Here is a 16,170-nt window from a genome sequence, read left to right as displayed (position 1 = left end):
AAGGTGGTCCCTGTCATTTTCTTTATTCCTGGAAGCTGATGGAATGGCCTCTTCTGCAGGCATGTACTTGGGAAGAGAAATCTCAGCTACTCCTTGTTTGATGCTCTGGAAGTAAATTAATTAAATAGGTGAGTAACAGAGGAAGTAACACAAAGCTTGAATTCTAAAACTCAACTTGAAACAACAAAGTCATTGAAATTCTTGGAAATGGTACCTTATTAGCTCAAATACCACAGTCAATTTGCCAAGTTCAAGTCATTGCTGCTGGTCCTGGTTTGTAACTGACAGATCGTCTCTCAGTGCCTGCGAGACCAGCCTCACCTTATTTTCGTCTTCTCTCTCTCTTGATACATATCATAGGAAACAAATGGCCAAGATTGCTACTTACTTTTCTAAAAACGAAGCCAGTTACAAGACACCTTACAGCAGCCCCTCTCAAACTTACAGGTGCCCAGGAAGCCCCCGGGGAGTCTGTTAAAATGCAGATTCTGACTTGGGAAGGTTGGGGCAGAAACTGGCATTCTGCACTCCAATCAGCTCCCAGCTGGTGCTGACAGCACAGGTCTGCAGACCACATTTTCAGCAGCAAATCTTAGAGGGTGGTTTTCCCAGAGTTGCCTGATAAGCACCACCTGAACTCCTGTTAAAAATACAGATTCTCAGGGCGCCTGGGTGGCTCAGTTGGTTAAGTGTCTGCTTTCGGCTCAGGTCATGATCCCAGTGTCCTGGAATCAAGCTCTGCATCGGTCTCCCTGCTCAGCAGGGAGTCTGCTTCTCCCTCTGCCTTTCCCACTCACTCACTCTCTCTCTCTCTCTCTGTCAAATAAAAAAAAATATATATACAGATTCTCCGGCCCCAGCCCAGACCCACTACATCACAATCTCTGGAGAAGGCCAGGAAACTGCATATCATGAACTCATTCTCATCTTTGTCCAAGAGTCGGCCCTTTTTTATATTCAGGGATTGCCATGAATTTTTAACTGCTTCATTGCCATCACCCTACATCAGAGGCTCGTGACTTTGGCTGTGCTTTTATCATTTAGGAGATTAAAAAGTCCTAATGCTTAACTGACTGAGTCACCTAGGACCCCCACGCGGGTCCCAATTTTAAATGAAACTTCCTTAGACCATAAGACACCATCACCCTCACCCTTTCTAAAAATACGTGTGTCAAAATTCATTAATTAAACTCCTCCTCATGAATCCTAACTCATTTGAGGACTGTTTGAATAGTAAGAAATTCTAGGTTGCTTTATCAAGCTAATCCTTATTTAATATGAGCTGTTAACACGTACTTGACTTGGGCACACACTCATGGTTTAGATCAGGGTCAGCAAAATTTTTCCATAAAGAGCCAAATGGTATATATTTTCAGTTTTGCAGGCCATGCTGCTCTGTCATGACTGCTCAGCTCTGCTATTGTAAGTGCAAAGGCAGTCATAGGCAATCTACAGTGAGCAAGGAAGTGTTCCAATAAAACTTTATTTACAAGATGCAGACAACAGGCCAGATTTGGCTGGTAGGCCATGGTTTGCCAAACGCTGGCTTAGAAAAGAGGCTCTCGAGTCAATGGACCAGGGTTCGAATCCCTGCTCATGTGATTTGCTAGTAAATTTGACAGATCCTTAATCCTTCTAAGTCTGTTTCCTCCTCTGCAAAAGTGGAGATCACAGAAGAAATGACTGACCCTTATTAATGAACGATGAAAATCTGTCAAGTGGTCCATGTTCAGCCTCTCATCTGCCCCTCAACATTCACCCAGTGCAGGAAGCACTATTACCCTCCCTGTTGTACAGATAGGGAGACTGGGGCATCTATCGCTTCTCACCTTCCTAAGGTCAAGCACCCGGAAAGGCCCAACCTGGGGCTCTGATCTGGGGCCTGCTTACTCTGGATCCCTTGCTCTTAGCTACACACAGTCTCCCCAGTGGGCTTGTGGTAGGAGCAAAGAGATGGCCCGTGCAATGCCTGGCACGGAGTCCAGATTCCTGCCATGGAAACTCTGTCTATTAAACAATAGTCATTGACTTTCAGGCTTTGGAGGAAAGCATTACTCAAGAGAAAAACAGAGCAAAAGAAACATTAGAAGAAGAACAAAACAGAATCCAAGAGCTGGAGAATCGCTTAGCCCGCCAGAAGAAGGTAGGCAGCTGGGGGAGACAGAGTTGGCCTGAGCCCAAGTCGGGGTCACACACCCAGGGAGGACCAACCTGGGGCTCTAATCTGAGGCTGCCCACTCTGGATCCCTTGCTCCTGCTGCCTGCGGTCTCCCCCGTGGGTAGTGGAGAGCAGCGAAGGGCTACCAGTGCAGTTCCTGGCACAGAGTCCGGGTTCCTACCATGGTGACAATGTCTATTAAACAATGGCCTTTGGATTGCAGGTCTGGGAGGAAGACATTATGCAAGAGAAAAGCAGAGTAAAGGAAGCATTAGAAGAAGAACAGAAGAGGGTCCAAGAGCTGGAGAATCGCTTAGCCCGCCAGAAGGAGGTATGCAGCTGGGGGGGGACTGTCGGCTAGAGCCCAAACCCGGCTTGCGGGCCATGTGGCAGTGAGCTCTGAACCACGGATGAGGGGGTAGAGTGTGGCAGAGCTTTCCTACAGCGATCTGTCCTCGGGAGGGTTCGGCTACTCTGGGAAGCAGTGGGGCTCGAGGTGAGAGCCCTGGAGTCCTAACTTGGACAACCCAGTTGGAAAAATTGTAAACAGCAAAAATACAGACATAGATAGGACTTGAGAGACAAGTTGAGGCTGGTGACATGAGCGTCTTCTGCATGGGGATTGTGTCCAAAAGCATGGACGTGGAGGAGGTACAGAGTTCTGGGACTTTGGGGCTGTGTCAGTCCTCCAGCAATATCCTTACATCCAGCCTTCAGCTCTACCATCCAGGAATTTTCTGCAGGCCAGGCCAGTCCAACCCAGTGGTGATGCCTCAGGCTGGCAGAAAATTCTTCCTTTAGGTTGAGCACAAGCAAACTCTTTCTCGCAGAAGAACGTCACTCCCCCACTGGCCTCCTGGGCTCCTGCAATTCCTGTCCACCTCCTTGTCCACATAATAACTTTTAGAGGCTTGAAAATAGAGACACCTGCTCCTCTCCAGACCCAAATGCCCTTATTTCTCCTGGAGCCTGGCCTTGGTCCCCTCCTCTGTTCTCTAGAAGGCACAGATTGGCAGCTCCCTGGCTTAAAAGGGCCCAGGGGCATGTTACGTTTGGTCCCCAAGTATTTTATTTTGAATTCATAACATTTACTTAAAAATCCAGATTTCCATCCTCTCCTGAGAAGCGAGGCAGAAGCGACGGGAGCTCTTGGCAGAAGCGACGGGAGCTCACCCAAGCAGCAGCGATTTCCCACTGTCCCCACCATTCCCTGTCGCGTTCATCGAAGCCCACTTCCTTGCTGACCCCTGTCTAGCCCTTGTAGACATCGCGGTTGGCAATCCCAACTCTGTTTTCTTCCCGAAGTGCAGTAGCCAAAACCAGACCCGGTTCTCCAGCTGTGGTGGCCCAGGGCAGTACCCTTCTCCCCTGTTGAAGATTTTGTGCTTGTACTGATGCTCCCAAACCAGCTTTGGGGAGAGCTCTGTGACATCATCGGCGCAAGCTTAATTTGTGGTCACCCTTGGACCTCAGAGTCTTTTTCATGTACTGTTCTCATGAGCTCTTGCACCCCGAGGCAGCTCAGAGGGGTGAAGAGTTCAGGCCTTGTAGCCACGTGCAACGCAGTTTCAAATCCTGGCTTGACGACATATGGGCCTCAGCAGATCGCTCAGGACCTCCTGACTTTAAGGGTGGCTGTGAGGGCCGGCAGCCATGCACAGTGCAGTGTTTGACCCCGAATTGTTGCTCAGCCCGTGTAGCGGTTGGAATAGGCACAGAGTTGTGTGTGAATAGCTTTGATAACAGGTACATCCTCCCCTGTAGACCCCCTCCCCATCCTCACTGCTCAGTGACGTCCTCGCCCACCCACTGCTATGGGAGAGACGAGGAGTTGGGCCGGGCAGAGCCCCTGCGATGCCATCTGATCCAAGGAGGGAAGATGTTTATGTGCTGGGTGTCACCTGGGGTCACCTGTATGGCTCTGCTCGGCGACCCATGTAAACAGTGTCACTGAGGACTGGCCCTGAGTTATCTCTCCAGGGGTGTTGACGAGGAACAGAGTCTCCCAAGGGTTCACAGGGGCCAAACGCCACCGAGAGGTCAACAGCTCAGCTCAGGGGCCAGGAGAAGGCCCTTGAATTTAGAGATGTCGAGGTCATAGGGGACTTCAGGAGAGAGATTTAAGGAAGAAGGCGTGATGGGGTCAGCCTCACTGCAGGGAGGAGCTGTGGCCAGGTCATCCCAAGCCTAGGAAAACGGCAGCCTACCTACAGCAGTATCTCTCTGTGGTTTCTTGACGGGCAAATCTGAGATAAAAGTCACAGACACAGACTTTAATCCACCTCAAACGGCTATTGGGTTTTTGTCCTTATTAGACCTTCTGTCACATTATCAGATGAATCTTTAAGGAAAAGGATGCTGGGTCACAATGCGGGTTTCGAGGCGACGTGAAAGGTGAGCTCCCATTACCTGCCTGGGAACTTGGGAGCAGAGCAGCGGAGAGGGCCAGGGCCCGTGTGTGTTGAGTCACAGGGACAGTCTTCCCCTTAGTGCCCCCTCAGCTGCAAAAGAGCTGCCGAGAGCAAAATCATGAGCGTAGACGCGAGCTCAATGCGGTGGAGCCGACCCTAAATCACCTCGAAGTGCTGGGAAGTGTCTTTCACAAATTCCGGGAACCCCGACTCCCCCAGTGTTGGGAAGCAGTGTGCCGCCGCCCGTGATGCCGCCCTTCTTCTGCTTTCTTCGGGGCTGCACTGGAGCAGCTGAGCGTTGGGATTTTTTTAAATGACTTTTCACTGCAAAATAGTTAGCACTTCAGCCAGGCTCATCTGGGCAGGCTCATCTGGGGCCCTAACCACGGGTTACAATGGAAACCATGCTCCAAGTTCCAGACATCTTACCGTCAAGCCAGTGCTTAGAACCCAACCCATTTGAAAGCTACGGTGCCCTTTCGTGCAGTGACTAGAAACAGGGGCCTTGTGGGCAACTCCGATCCTTCGGGATTGGCGTCAGCCATTTAATTCCTAAATAAAATTCCTTGAGCACAAGCACTGAACCACACTTTCCCCCATATGCCCTCTCCGAGCTCCATGTGTGAGGTTCACCCCCACCCCTTCTAGAAATTGCCACGTTGGGGCTCATGAGTTCAACACACTGTCCACATCTTGAAACCTGATTCTCTTCAGGAGATTTGTTTTAATAATAGGGTATCCATTATTAATGAGATTCTCTCTCCTTATCAGAGCGGCTGCCTGGTGCAGTCATAAGAGCTCAGACTCCAAAATAGAGCTGGTTCCCTCTGCTCACGTGGTCCCGGGCGAGGGCCTGTGGGCGCAGGCAGTGGGCCGTCCTCCGCAGGGGGCCCAAATCCTGACCTCACCTCCAACAGACTGCATGACCCCTGGGCCTTGTGCAACTTTCTGTTCCTTGGTTTTCTCATCTACAAATGGGGGACAGTAACTCGTCTGCTAGGGTTACCATGATAGGGTTCACTGTGTGTGATGAGCTGGCCGTGGGCCCCCAGCGTGGGATTCTCACTCCACCCCTGCCGACTCCCAGCGTGGGAGCTGCTACCACTATCAGTAATATGGCCAGAATGAGCAGTTCCCCCCCGAAATGCACAAGCAACCAAAAAGACTGGTCATTGATTTTCAGATTTTGGAGAGCAGCATGGCCCATGAGAAAAGGAAAGCAAAGGAAGCTTTAGAGACAGAAAGGAGAAGAGTTCAAGATCTGGAGAACCACTTGACCCAACAGAAGGAGGTATGGGGAGCAGAGAGAGAAATGGGCCATAGCAGCCAAAAACCCCTATGGAACGAACTCCAAGGCCAGACGTGAGGCCCTGGTTCTGTGCCCCCATGGAGAGTATGGCTGGCCAGTGGGCAGGTGCCGAGCAGCACTTCCATGAGAAGTGACCAATGTCACATACAACTCACTAGCTGAATGACCTAGGTCAGGTCACTTAACCTCCTGGGCCTCAGTTGTTTCCTCTGTAAAATGGGTGTGGTCACAGTTCCCACCTGGCAGGAGTAAATGAATTAATAAAGATAGAGGATTTAGAACTACACCTTGCACGTGGAGGGCCCTCTACATAAGCATTCCCCTCTCAGCCACTGAGGGCAGAGGGATGCGCTCCAGGAGAGAACCCTTGGGTCCGGGTCGGGGTCAGTCCCCCAGGCAGCCTCTCCCTCCTCCTCGCTGTAAGGTATTTATGACACAACCCAGCACGGGCACAGTAGAAAGACACTCGCTCCCAGCTCTGGTCTCCTGGTTTCATAGACTTTTTGTAGAGACAGAAAGAGTTGTGGAGTAAGATGGCAGAGACCGGTACATAACAAGCTTGCATGGCGGTTCCACGGGTAAGTGCCCGAGGTCTGGAGTAGATGAGAATAAGTACACCCTTGTGGAGAGGGTGACAGTGGCTTGGGCAGGCCCGGGCACCATGCCTGGGGAACGCTGGAGACACCCACCTCTAGCCACCCCCACCAGCCTGGGGACTGGGCCCACCAGCCACACTGGCCTGGAGCCGCCATGAAAGACAGACCCAAGGCTGAGAGGAGAGGTGTCGCTCAGGTTAACCCAAACACCCCAACCGCCCCTCTCCCAAGAAGTCAAAGAAGGGCTCTCAGGAGCTGGAGGCCAGGGAGAGAACTCAGTGACTTACAGCAGCAGCTCCAGGAGCTGGGCTCCAAGGACGCAGGGGCCACAGACTTGGCCTGGCCCTCAGGGAACTCCCAGAAACACAGTAATGACTCCGTGAATTTTTCACTTCTGTTTCATTCGTCCACCCACAAATGCTGCCCGAGCACCTAGCATGGGCCAGGCCCTGTTGGGCGTTGGGGACACCACAGTGCACAAGAAGGACCAGAGCTGTGTCCTCTCAGTGCTCCCACTCTAGGCTGAGGGACAGACCCCACAGAACCAGGTGCCCACAATAACTCCAGGGCCACAAACCTGGGAGAAGATCAAACGGGTGGGCTAGAGAGTGGCCACAGGGAGGGAGGGCCTCTCTGAGGAGGTGACATTGGAGTGAGACCCGGAGGGGAGAAGAAGAATGAAGGGAACATCTAGGGCGAGAAAATGCCGCTGAGTAAAGTGGCCCAGCTGCAGAATCCAAGGACCTCCCTTAGCCGCAGGGACGGGGCAGCAGTGTGAGGAAGGAAGGGAAGCTGGAACGAGATGAAGCCGGATGAGAGGCCCCGGGAAGAAAGCTGGAGGGAGATGTGAAGGGGGTAAAGCATGAAAGCCTGGTAGGCGAAAAGTGCCGATTCTGGTTCAAACCCCAGCTCTGTCCAATCATGCTGTTTGACCCTGGGCAAGCGTCTTGCCATCTCTGTGCCCCCATCTGTAACATGGGTGTAGTGACAGAACTACCTAGATGTTTGTTGGGAGAAGTCAACGTATTCGTTATCAAGTTCCTGAGCCCTCACTCCAAACCCTGACTCACCGGTCTCCGTGATTACTAATCCTGGGTCTCCAGGATTGCTAATCCTGGCTTCCCCCATGGTGCCCCTTCCCTTCCCTTCTCGCTACACTCCCTCAGACCAGTTGTCACTTCCAGATTTCAGAGAGCAGCCTCGCCTACGAGAAACACAAAGCGAAAGAGGCCATAGAGCAGGAAAAGAAGAAGGTGCAAGATCTGGAGAACTACATAACCAAGCAGAAGGAGGTGAGAGTCTCAGGGGCAGACGCGGAGGCTCCCAGCGCGGTTAAGAGCAGGGCTCTGGAGACAGGTGGTCTGGGTTCAAATCCCACCTCTGCCGCTTTCTGCCCAGGTGACCTGAGGCAGGTGTCTTACCGTCTCTGTGCCTGTGTTTTCCTGCGTATGAAATCCAGATGATGCCAGTACGTCAGCCCCATTGAGGGGTGAGGCTTGATTGCTAACAAGCTCTTATATAAAACACATAGGAGAGTGTCCAGCAGTCAGTGAATGCTCTGTGTGTTGCCTGCCATTATTATTATTATTATTACTATTTTTTTAATTATTATTACTATGAGCGCACAGCTGGGAAATGGAGAGCATAACTGAACCCCACACTGTCCCCTCCTATCCCTACTATCCTTGGACAGTACATGGCCTCAGCTGCCTGGGGTCGCAGAGGGGATGTCAGGAGGTGGACACCTGAATTTCTCATCACCTGGACAGGAGCATCTCCACCAGAACTTGTCCCCATGGGTGTTGTGACCTGCCCAGTCAAACCACATTTACAGTTGTTCCTGGGAGGAGCAGACACCATAGGAGCACAGGCTGTTGTACAGGACCCTGTCTCAGGCACCTCTGCGCTGTATAGGACAGAATTCACTCCTCCTGGGTCCCAACAGTACAAGGGACACACACACACACAATGGCTCATATCACAAAAGTCAAGGCAAGGGCTCAAATGCACAACCTGACAACAGGGGGTTAAACTTCAATGCAGGTAAATACAATTTCAAAAGACTCTGAAGACCAGATGGGACAAGAAAGCTCTTTGCATGTATTCCCATCAATCTTAGATCATTTTCTTTAAAGCAAGATTCTCAAACATTAGCGTGCGTAGAGTCCCTTGGAGGAGGGGCGGTTTTCATTATCAAGTACCTGCCCAGGTGAGGGCAGTGGCCAGGTGAGGTGGGGAGAATGGTGTGTGTCCAATGCAGGGGTGGCAGTGGGGGGACGGCAGACAGTCCAGCAAAGACCTTGGCAGTGGGACTGTGTCAACCTGAGCAGGGAGTGAGGTCAAGCTGTTGTCAGCAGCTGTGCCCAGAGGGTCCCTTATACAGACGGCCCGGGGATAGGGTCTTGAGGCACGGGCTCCTGCATGGTGCAGGGGACTCTGTGCCCAGCTAAGTATGAGCATAGAAGCAGGTCTCTGCCTCTGGGGAGGGTGGGGTTTTAATTAGGAGGTCCGGAAGCCCAGTGGCCGCATGGTTAGGGCTGGGCACTGGTGTGGTGGTGTAACCTCTGTACATTATTCGTCCTCATACTGCCTCAGTGACAGCTGCCATGTCCTCACCTGCAGAGTGCAGCTTGCTGGGCTCACGCTCTGGGGCTCTGCTGAGATGCCCTGACGCACTCGGTGCCTGGTGCCCAGTGCGCGTGTCGCAAGCATTTAAAGAGGCGTCAGTATCATCATTATTTTCAGCTGTGACACACCAAGCAGCACAGAATCCCACAGGGCAGGCAGAAGGGGGCAGCCTCTTATGACTGGCAGGGTTGGGGCTGGACCATCTTAGTAGACTTGGCAGCAGGCAAATGCCAAACTCGTGCAGGGAGGTGAGTCAGAGCCCAGGTGGGGCGGGTGGCCTGTGCAGAACAGGCCAAGGGGGTTGGCAGCCGCGGACACTCGGCTCCAACCGCCGGGCTGCTGGAAAGACCATCTTTTTCTCTAGGGCCACGCAGCCCCAAAGCCTCATCCTACCCCCCCCCAGCACCGCATTCCCTAGTATAATTTTCATTTTTCTTTTTGCCAAATAATGTACGTTCACTCAAAAATATGTAAAAGATACAGACCAGCAAGAAGAGGAAGATGTAAATTGCCATAGTTCCAATCCCCCAAAATAACCGATATTTACATTTCAGATCATATCTCTTCAGGCCCTTGTCTGTGCACACACGCATATACTTAAAATATGTGTCTGTGAACTCTGTGTTTGTATGGGAGCGTCACCGCAAGGATTCCAAGCTGCAAATTGAGTTTTCCAACAGCCCTGCTCCGTGTACTTCCTGGGGCCTGTGTGGGTGAGGCTGGTCCTCAGTCCCCATCTCCACGTCACCAGACCTGAGGGCTTCCTGTACTCAGTTCCAAACTGTCCCAGACATCAGTTTTTGGAACCAAGCCTTTGAAGGCTGGAGAGAGCCTGAAGCCACGGGCATGGCAGGTCCACTGGGACAGGAGGCGAGATCTCCCCTCTACTTTGCTTCTCCTGCCCCACCTCCCAAGAAGACAGGTACTTCCCAACGGAAGGCCCGCATTCCAGCTTGGCTCGGTGCCAAACGCCTTGACCTGAACCTTCACCAGCTCGTCACTTCCCGAACCCAACCCCGAAATCCTGAACGACGAATAATCCTCTCTTTTATGCGGTGACTAACCAGACATGACCTTCGGGTTCTCAGCGCCGTGGCCGGCAGGCCAGGACGCCCACCCTCTCTCCGGTGAGCGTCCTGTTCCCTGAGCCCTTGCTCCAAACCCTGACTCACCGGTCTCCGTGATTACTAATCCTGGGTCTCCAGGATTGCTAATCCTGGCTTCCCCCGTCGTGCCCCTTCCCTTCCTTTCTCGCTACACTCCCTCAGACCAGTTGTCACTTCCAGATTTCAGAGAGCAGCCTCGCCTACGAGAAACACAAAGCGAAAGAGGCCATAGAGCAGGAAAAGAAGAAGGTGCAAGATCTGGAGAACTACATAACCAAGCAGAAGGAGGTGAGAGTCTCAGGGGCAGACGCGGAGGCTCCCAGCGCGGTTAAGAGCAGGGCTCTGGAGACAGGTGGTCTGGGTTCAAATCCCACCTCTGCCGCTTTCTGCCCAGGTGACCTGAGGCAGGTGTCTTACCGTCTCTGTGCCTGTGTTTTCCTGCATATAAAATCCAGATGATGCCAGTACATCAGCCCCATTGAGGGGTGAGGCTTGATTGCTAACAAGCTCTTATATAAAACACATAGGAGAGTGTCCAGCAGTCAGTGAATGCTCTGTGTGTTGCCTGCCATTATTATTATTATTATTATTACTAGTATTTTTTTTAACTATTATTACTATAAGCTCACAGCTGGGAAGTGGAGGGCATAACCGAACCCCACACTGTCCCCCTCCTCTCCCTACTATCCTTGGACAGTGCGTGGCCTGAGCTGCCTGGGGTTGCAGAGGGTATGTCAGGAGGTGGACACCTGAATTTCTCATCACCTGGACAGGAGCATCTCCACCAGAACTTGTCCCCATGGGTGTTGTGACCTGCCCAGTCAAACCACATTTACAGTTGTTCCTGGGAGGAGCAGACACCATAGGAGCACAGGCTGTTGTACAGGACCCTGTCTCAGGCACCTCTGCATTGTAGGACAGAATTCACTCCTCCTGGGTCCCAACAGTACAAGGGACACACACACACACAATGGCTCATATCACAAAAGTCAAAGCAAGGGCTCAAATGTACAACCTGACAACAGGGGGTTAAACTTCAATGCAGGTAAATACAATTTCAAAAGACTCTGAAGACCAGATGGGACAAGAAAGCTCTTTGCATGTATTCCCATCAATCTTAGATCATTTTCTTTAAAGCAAGATTCTCAAACATTAGCGTGCATAGAGTCCCTTGGAGCAGGGGTGGTGGGGCGGTATGTAAATGCCCTTTTCCCAGGCCTCACCCCCAAAGATTCAGATTCAGTCTACGGGGCGGACTCAGCAATCTACATCTTTAACCAGCAGCCCACGTGGTGCTTGGAACACGGCTGCCCCAGAGAGATGAGCGTCAGTAAACCAGGTCTGCATTATGGATCAGCCCCAGGCACCGCTTTCTCAGAGGGACCTTGACCAGCTGGAGCATGCCGGGAGAAGGCAGACCGGAGCCGGAGCTGGGGGACATGATGCTGGACTTGTCAGCCGAGGCGGGCACACTGAGGGAGGGCGAGCCTATGCTGCAGGCCCACGTAGCCCCAAGGGCACAATCTGTTCACACACAGCCTTGTTCCCCCAAATGATTCACCGTGGATCTTCCATAAAGTACTTCAGGGGCAGGAGGAACGGAGACATTAACATTTTTAAAGTGAAGTAGTCAGGACATTGAATGGATCAGGGATGAGAATAATGCCCCCCACCCAAAAAATGTATCAGTGAAATCAGCAGTCAGTTTTCACTCTAAGGGTTACAGTGAAAGGGAGGGCTCAGGTAGCTAAGCAGCTCTGCAGAGGAAATGAACGGATGGGTGGCTGGTGGCTGGCCCCGGTCCTGTCTTCCACCCAGAGAGAATCCCTCCTGCGGATCATCAGAGTGAGGGCTCTCTTGGGCACTCAACACCCTCAACAGCCTCAGGGAAAACAGCGGTGACATCAGAGCGCAAGGTCTCGTGACAGCCCTCCAGGCAGTCGGGGGGCATCACACCAGACAAGGAGAAACGGGGACCCCCTCCCAGAAAGTCCCCATGTACCAGGAAAGACCGAGGAAGGACAAGGTCAAGGAATCCACACCCCCCCCCGCCCCGCCCCGCAGAGAGTTGCTTATTCACATGCTGTAAGAATAATGGACGTAAGAGAAAAGAAGGAGAGCTGGGGGAGAAGAAAAATGCGTCCAGGCCTGGGGGCACAGTCAACTTTGTTGTCCTGTCCTTGAGTCAGCTCGGCTGAGCTGCTGGCAAGGAGCGAAGACCCCAGGCAGTGCGTTCTGCCCTTGGGCAGCTTCACGGCCATCAAAGAAACCGTTTGTTTGCTGTGGATTCTCTGGGACAGCTGGAGGGTTCCGCGGGGTGCTGCAGGTGACAGGCGGCTCCATGGGATGCCTGCCAGCGTCCCCGGGTGGGGGGGGACACCTCCTCTGGCCAGGGCTGCACACAGTCTGCACCAGGATTTCTCAGCAGCCACGGCGACGTGAAGGCCCCGAAATAGAACCAGATGGACTTCAGTGGTGATACACGGAGAACGAAGCCGCTCCCAGGTGAGGCTTACAGGAACTGAGTGACGAAATGGGTTTTTCTCGTGTTTAAATAATCCGTTTCCCTTCCCAATTATAAAAGGAGCAACCGTTTACAGGAAATCGCTCGGAAGAAGATAAAAAAAAAACTGCCCCTGATTTCCACTGAGCAGAGTTACCCCTGGTGACGTTTTCATCTGCTTCCTCCCAGACCATCTATACGTTGATCCTTATTACAGACATCAGCAAACCTGCGTTTAGGACAGTGATTGCCCTGTCACACTGTGCACACAGACCTGGATGCTGTATTTTAACTGAATACATTACCAAAACATCTCCATGGCATGGAACGTTCTTCCACGACCTGCCCTGCACGGCTGGCTGACCGGGGTTTGCACTGCGTTGGGTGGACCCCAGTTTGTTGACTTGTCCCTTATGCTTGGACCCTGGGGCTGTTTCTCACTCAAGTTAAAAACGCTTGACTGGACAGCCCTGCGCGTCAGTCCTTGTGAAAGTGTGCGGTTTACGTCCTTAGGACGGATTCCCAAAAGTGGCATCGCTGGGTCACAGGGTGTAAACATGTTCGGCCTCTTGACACACGTTCCCAAATGATCCTCCAAAAAAGGTCATACCAGTTTACCCTGCCAGCAGCCGAGGCTGAGCAGACCCAGCACTACATCTCATGGACTACTATTTTACATCAGATGAAATAACGTTTGTGAAAAGCCCTCATATGGTATGATTCCAAGTCTGTGACGTTCTGGAAAAGGCAGAACTGTGGAGACAGGAGGCCAGGGGTTGGTGGAGGGGAGGGAGGGCTACATGGAGCACAGGGGATTTTCAGGGCAGTGAAATTACTCAACAGGATACTAGAAGGGTGGAAACATGTCATTGTACATTTGCTCAGACCTGTTGAGTGTACAGCACTGAGTGAACCCTAGCGTAAACTGCGGACTTCTAGTGACTGTGACATGTCAGTGCACGTTTACCAGTTGGAGCAAAGGTATCTGGTGCGGGATGTTGATGATGGGGGCTCTTCCACTGTCAGGGGACAGAGCAAATAAGAGAGCTCTGTATTCTCCTCTCAGTTTTGCTGTGAGCCCCAAACCGCTCTTACAAAATAAATCAAGTAGAGGCGCCTGGCTGGCTCAGACGGTTATGCCTCTGCTTTCAGCTCATGATCCCAGGGTCCTGGGATCGAGTCCCACATCGGGGCCCCTACTCAGAGGGAAACTGCTTCTCCCTCTGCCCCTCCACACTCCACCCCACTCACGAGCGTGCGCGCTCTCTCACTCACTCAAATAAATAATCTTTTTAAAAAATAAAGTTAAATAAGTAAAGAAAGTTCACGAAGCCCCCACCCAGGACCAGTCACAAAGCTTCTATTCTGTGTGGTCTGAGGAGGGGATCCTCCCGGAGGAGAGTAGAATCTGGGGAGTCCAGGGCTGGCAGAGTGGATCCAGGAGGTGGGACAAAGTGCGCAAGGTCGACCTTGCTGCAGCCCAGAGGGAAGAGGGGAGGCCTTCCCGCCGAAGCCAGGGAGGGATGCAGGGAAGGGTGCTGAAGGCAGATCCTGGGGCGAAAGGGTGAAGGAGCTCGGCACACTTATCCTGGAAAATAGATTTAGAGAGAGACATGACAGCCCTCCTCAAATATTTAAAGGGCTGCTTCATAAAAGAGAAATAGAACTTACTCAGTGCACTCCAGGTGACAGAACTGAGCTCAGAGACCAGAAATCACAAGGAGACAGCCTCAGCTGGAGAGAAAAGAGAGCTCTATGACAATTGGAACCTTCCAGAGAAAGCATGGACTTTGCGCTGAAAAAGGAACATGAACAGAATAGAATTCACCTCCTCTCTGAAAACGGGGGGCCAGGACGGGGACAGCTAGGGTAAATATTCATTCCCAAATTTCTGTTAATTTGATGTTTGCCGTTTGTCCAGGAAATAGACTTAAAAGTGCAAAAAGAAGGCGTTTTAAATAATAAATTAAATGATGCACTGGCCATGGTAGAAGAGACTCAGAAAAGCAAGACGGCCGAGACCCTCAGAGCAGAGAACCTCACCATGAAATTAAATGAAACGTTAGCTGAACTGGAAACCACCAAGACAAAAATGGTGAGTTGGTGCCTTCCGGGGACAGGAGAGTCTTTCCCTCAATGAAGGATCACAAAGCTGGGAGGACTCGTGACTTAGACCAGGGGCTCTCAGCCTGGGTGCTGCTGGTGCCCCAGGCTGGATCACCCTTTCTCGTGCATAGCCGTCCTGTGTAACGCATAACATAGCCCCAGGTCTCTACCTGCTCGATGCTAGTAGCATCCTCCCTCCACACGTGTCAGCCCATGGTGTCTTCAGATTTCGCCAAATGTCCTTTCAGGGGCAAAATCACCCTCTATTGAGAAGCACTGGTCTCAAAGGAAAGGCAAACAGAGGCTACAGTGCCCTCTCTCCAGGCATTCTAAAATGTTGTAATACAGGATCCTCACGGGATCAGACTGAAGAACCGAGCAGCCCCAGACCTTGGTAATCAGTGACTATTCCGCAGACTTTAAGATAATGTTTTAAAATTTTAGCTCAGCACTCAAGGCCCTCCACCATGAGGGCTCAATACTGTACCCATTTATCATCCATACATTCAACCAGCAGGTCTGTGGGCAAGGAAGTCATGAGGACTCATCTGGCCGAAATGCACAAAGTGAACGTGAGAGGGACTGGAGTTGGAGAGGCCAGCTTGAGCTGTGGCACATGGTGGCTGTGTCTATAGCCTGAGTCATAAGGAGCTGCAGACTCAGGGTGGCACAGGAGTGGGCAGGAAGGAGTGGCCGTAGAGAAATGGCAGGACTTGATAACTGATGGATGGGACATGAGCACCAAGGAGAGGGAGGGGCTGGGCTTTGAGCCGGGGCACCCGTGACTTCCCTGTTTCCCCAGGGTGTGGATGGCCTGTGGGTGACATAGTGTCAGGAATATGGAGGTCAGAGTGGCTCTCATCAGGGAGGGTCTGTCTTCTGGGGAAAGAATTCAGACTGAGGCGAGAGTGAGGCAGCAAAGTCCAAATGTGCTCCAAACGGTGGTCCAGTAGATTTGGGGGAGAAAGCAAGATAAAACATCTCAGTGTAGAGGAGGCACGATCACTAAAACAGTGCGTGTGCCTGAGTTTCAGGATCGGGGGCTGCGGCCCAACATGTCAGCCAGGAATAAGGAGCAGGAGTCGGTGTCGGAGAGCCGGGAAGGAGTGGTTGGAGAAGCAGGAGGGGAGCGAGGATGAGGCATTGAGAAGCCCCAAGAAGAGCCTCAGGAAAGACAGGGCGGCCGCGGGAAGGGGTCCAGCAGCCCTCTTGGTGATGATTGGGAATTTTCGCTTTTAAGAAATAGAAATTTGGGCTGACTGGGTAGCTTAGTCGGTTAAGCATACGACTCTCGATCTCAGCTCAGTCTTGATCTCAGGGTCATGAGTTCAAGCCCCATGTTGGCCTTCAAGC

The 16,170-nt window shown here is 52.0% G+C and overlaps 1 protein-coding gene across 1 annotated transcript in view; it reads left to right on the top strand.

The window, feature by feature from the left end:
- FHAD1 (forkhead associated phosphopeptide binding domain 1) overlaps positions 1-16,170 on the top strand; it is a gene marked incomplete at both ends in the record, with an annotated part of 120,644 nt that overhangs the window by 78,820 nt on the left and 25,654 nt on the right. The window contains 5 exons of the mRNA XM_080801742.1: positions 2,036-2,143; positions 2,382-2,489; positions 5,753-5,860; positions 10,389-10,496; positions 14,633-14,806. Coding sequence (XP_080657868.1) covers positions 2,036-2,143; positions 2,382-2,489; positions 5,753-5,860; positions 10,389-10,496; positions 14,633-14,806 — 606 coding nt within the window. The remainder of the gene's footprint in view (positions 1-2,035; positions 2,144-2,381; positions 2,490-5,752; positions 5,861-10,388; positions 10,497-14,632; positions 14,807-16,170) is intronic.

Source organism: Martes martes (assembly GCF_963455335.1).
Source record: "Martes martes genome assembly, chromosome: 4".
Lineage (NCBI taxonomy): Eukaryota > Metazoa > Chordata > Mammalia > Carnivora > Mustelidae > Martes > Martes martes.
The sequence above is the reverse complement of the archived record's forward strand: the minus strand, read 5'-3'. Positions and strand labels throughout refer to the sequence as shown.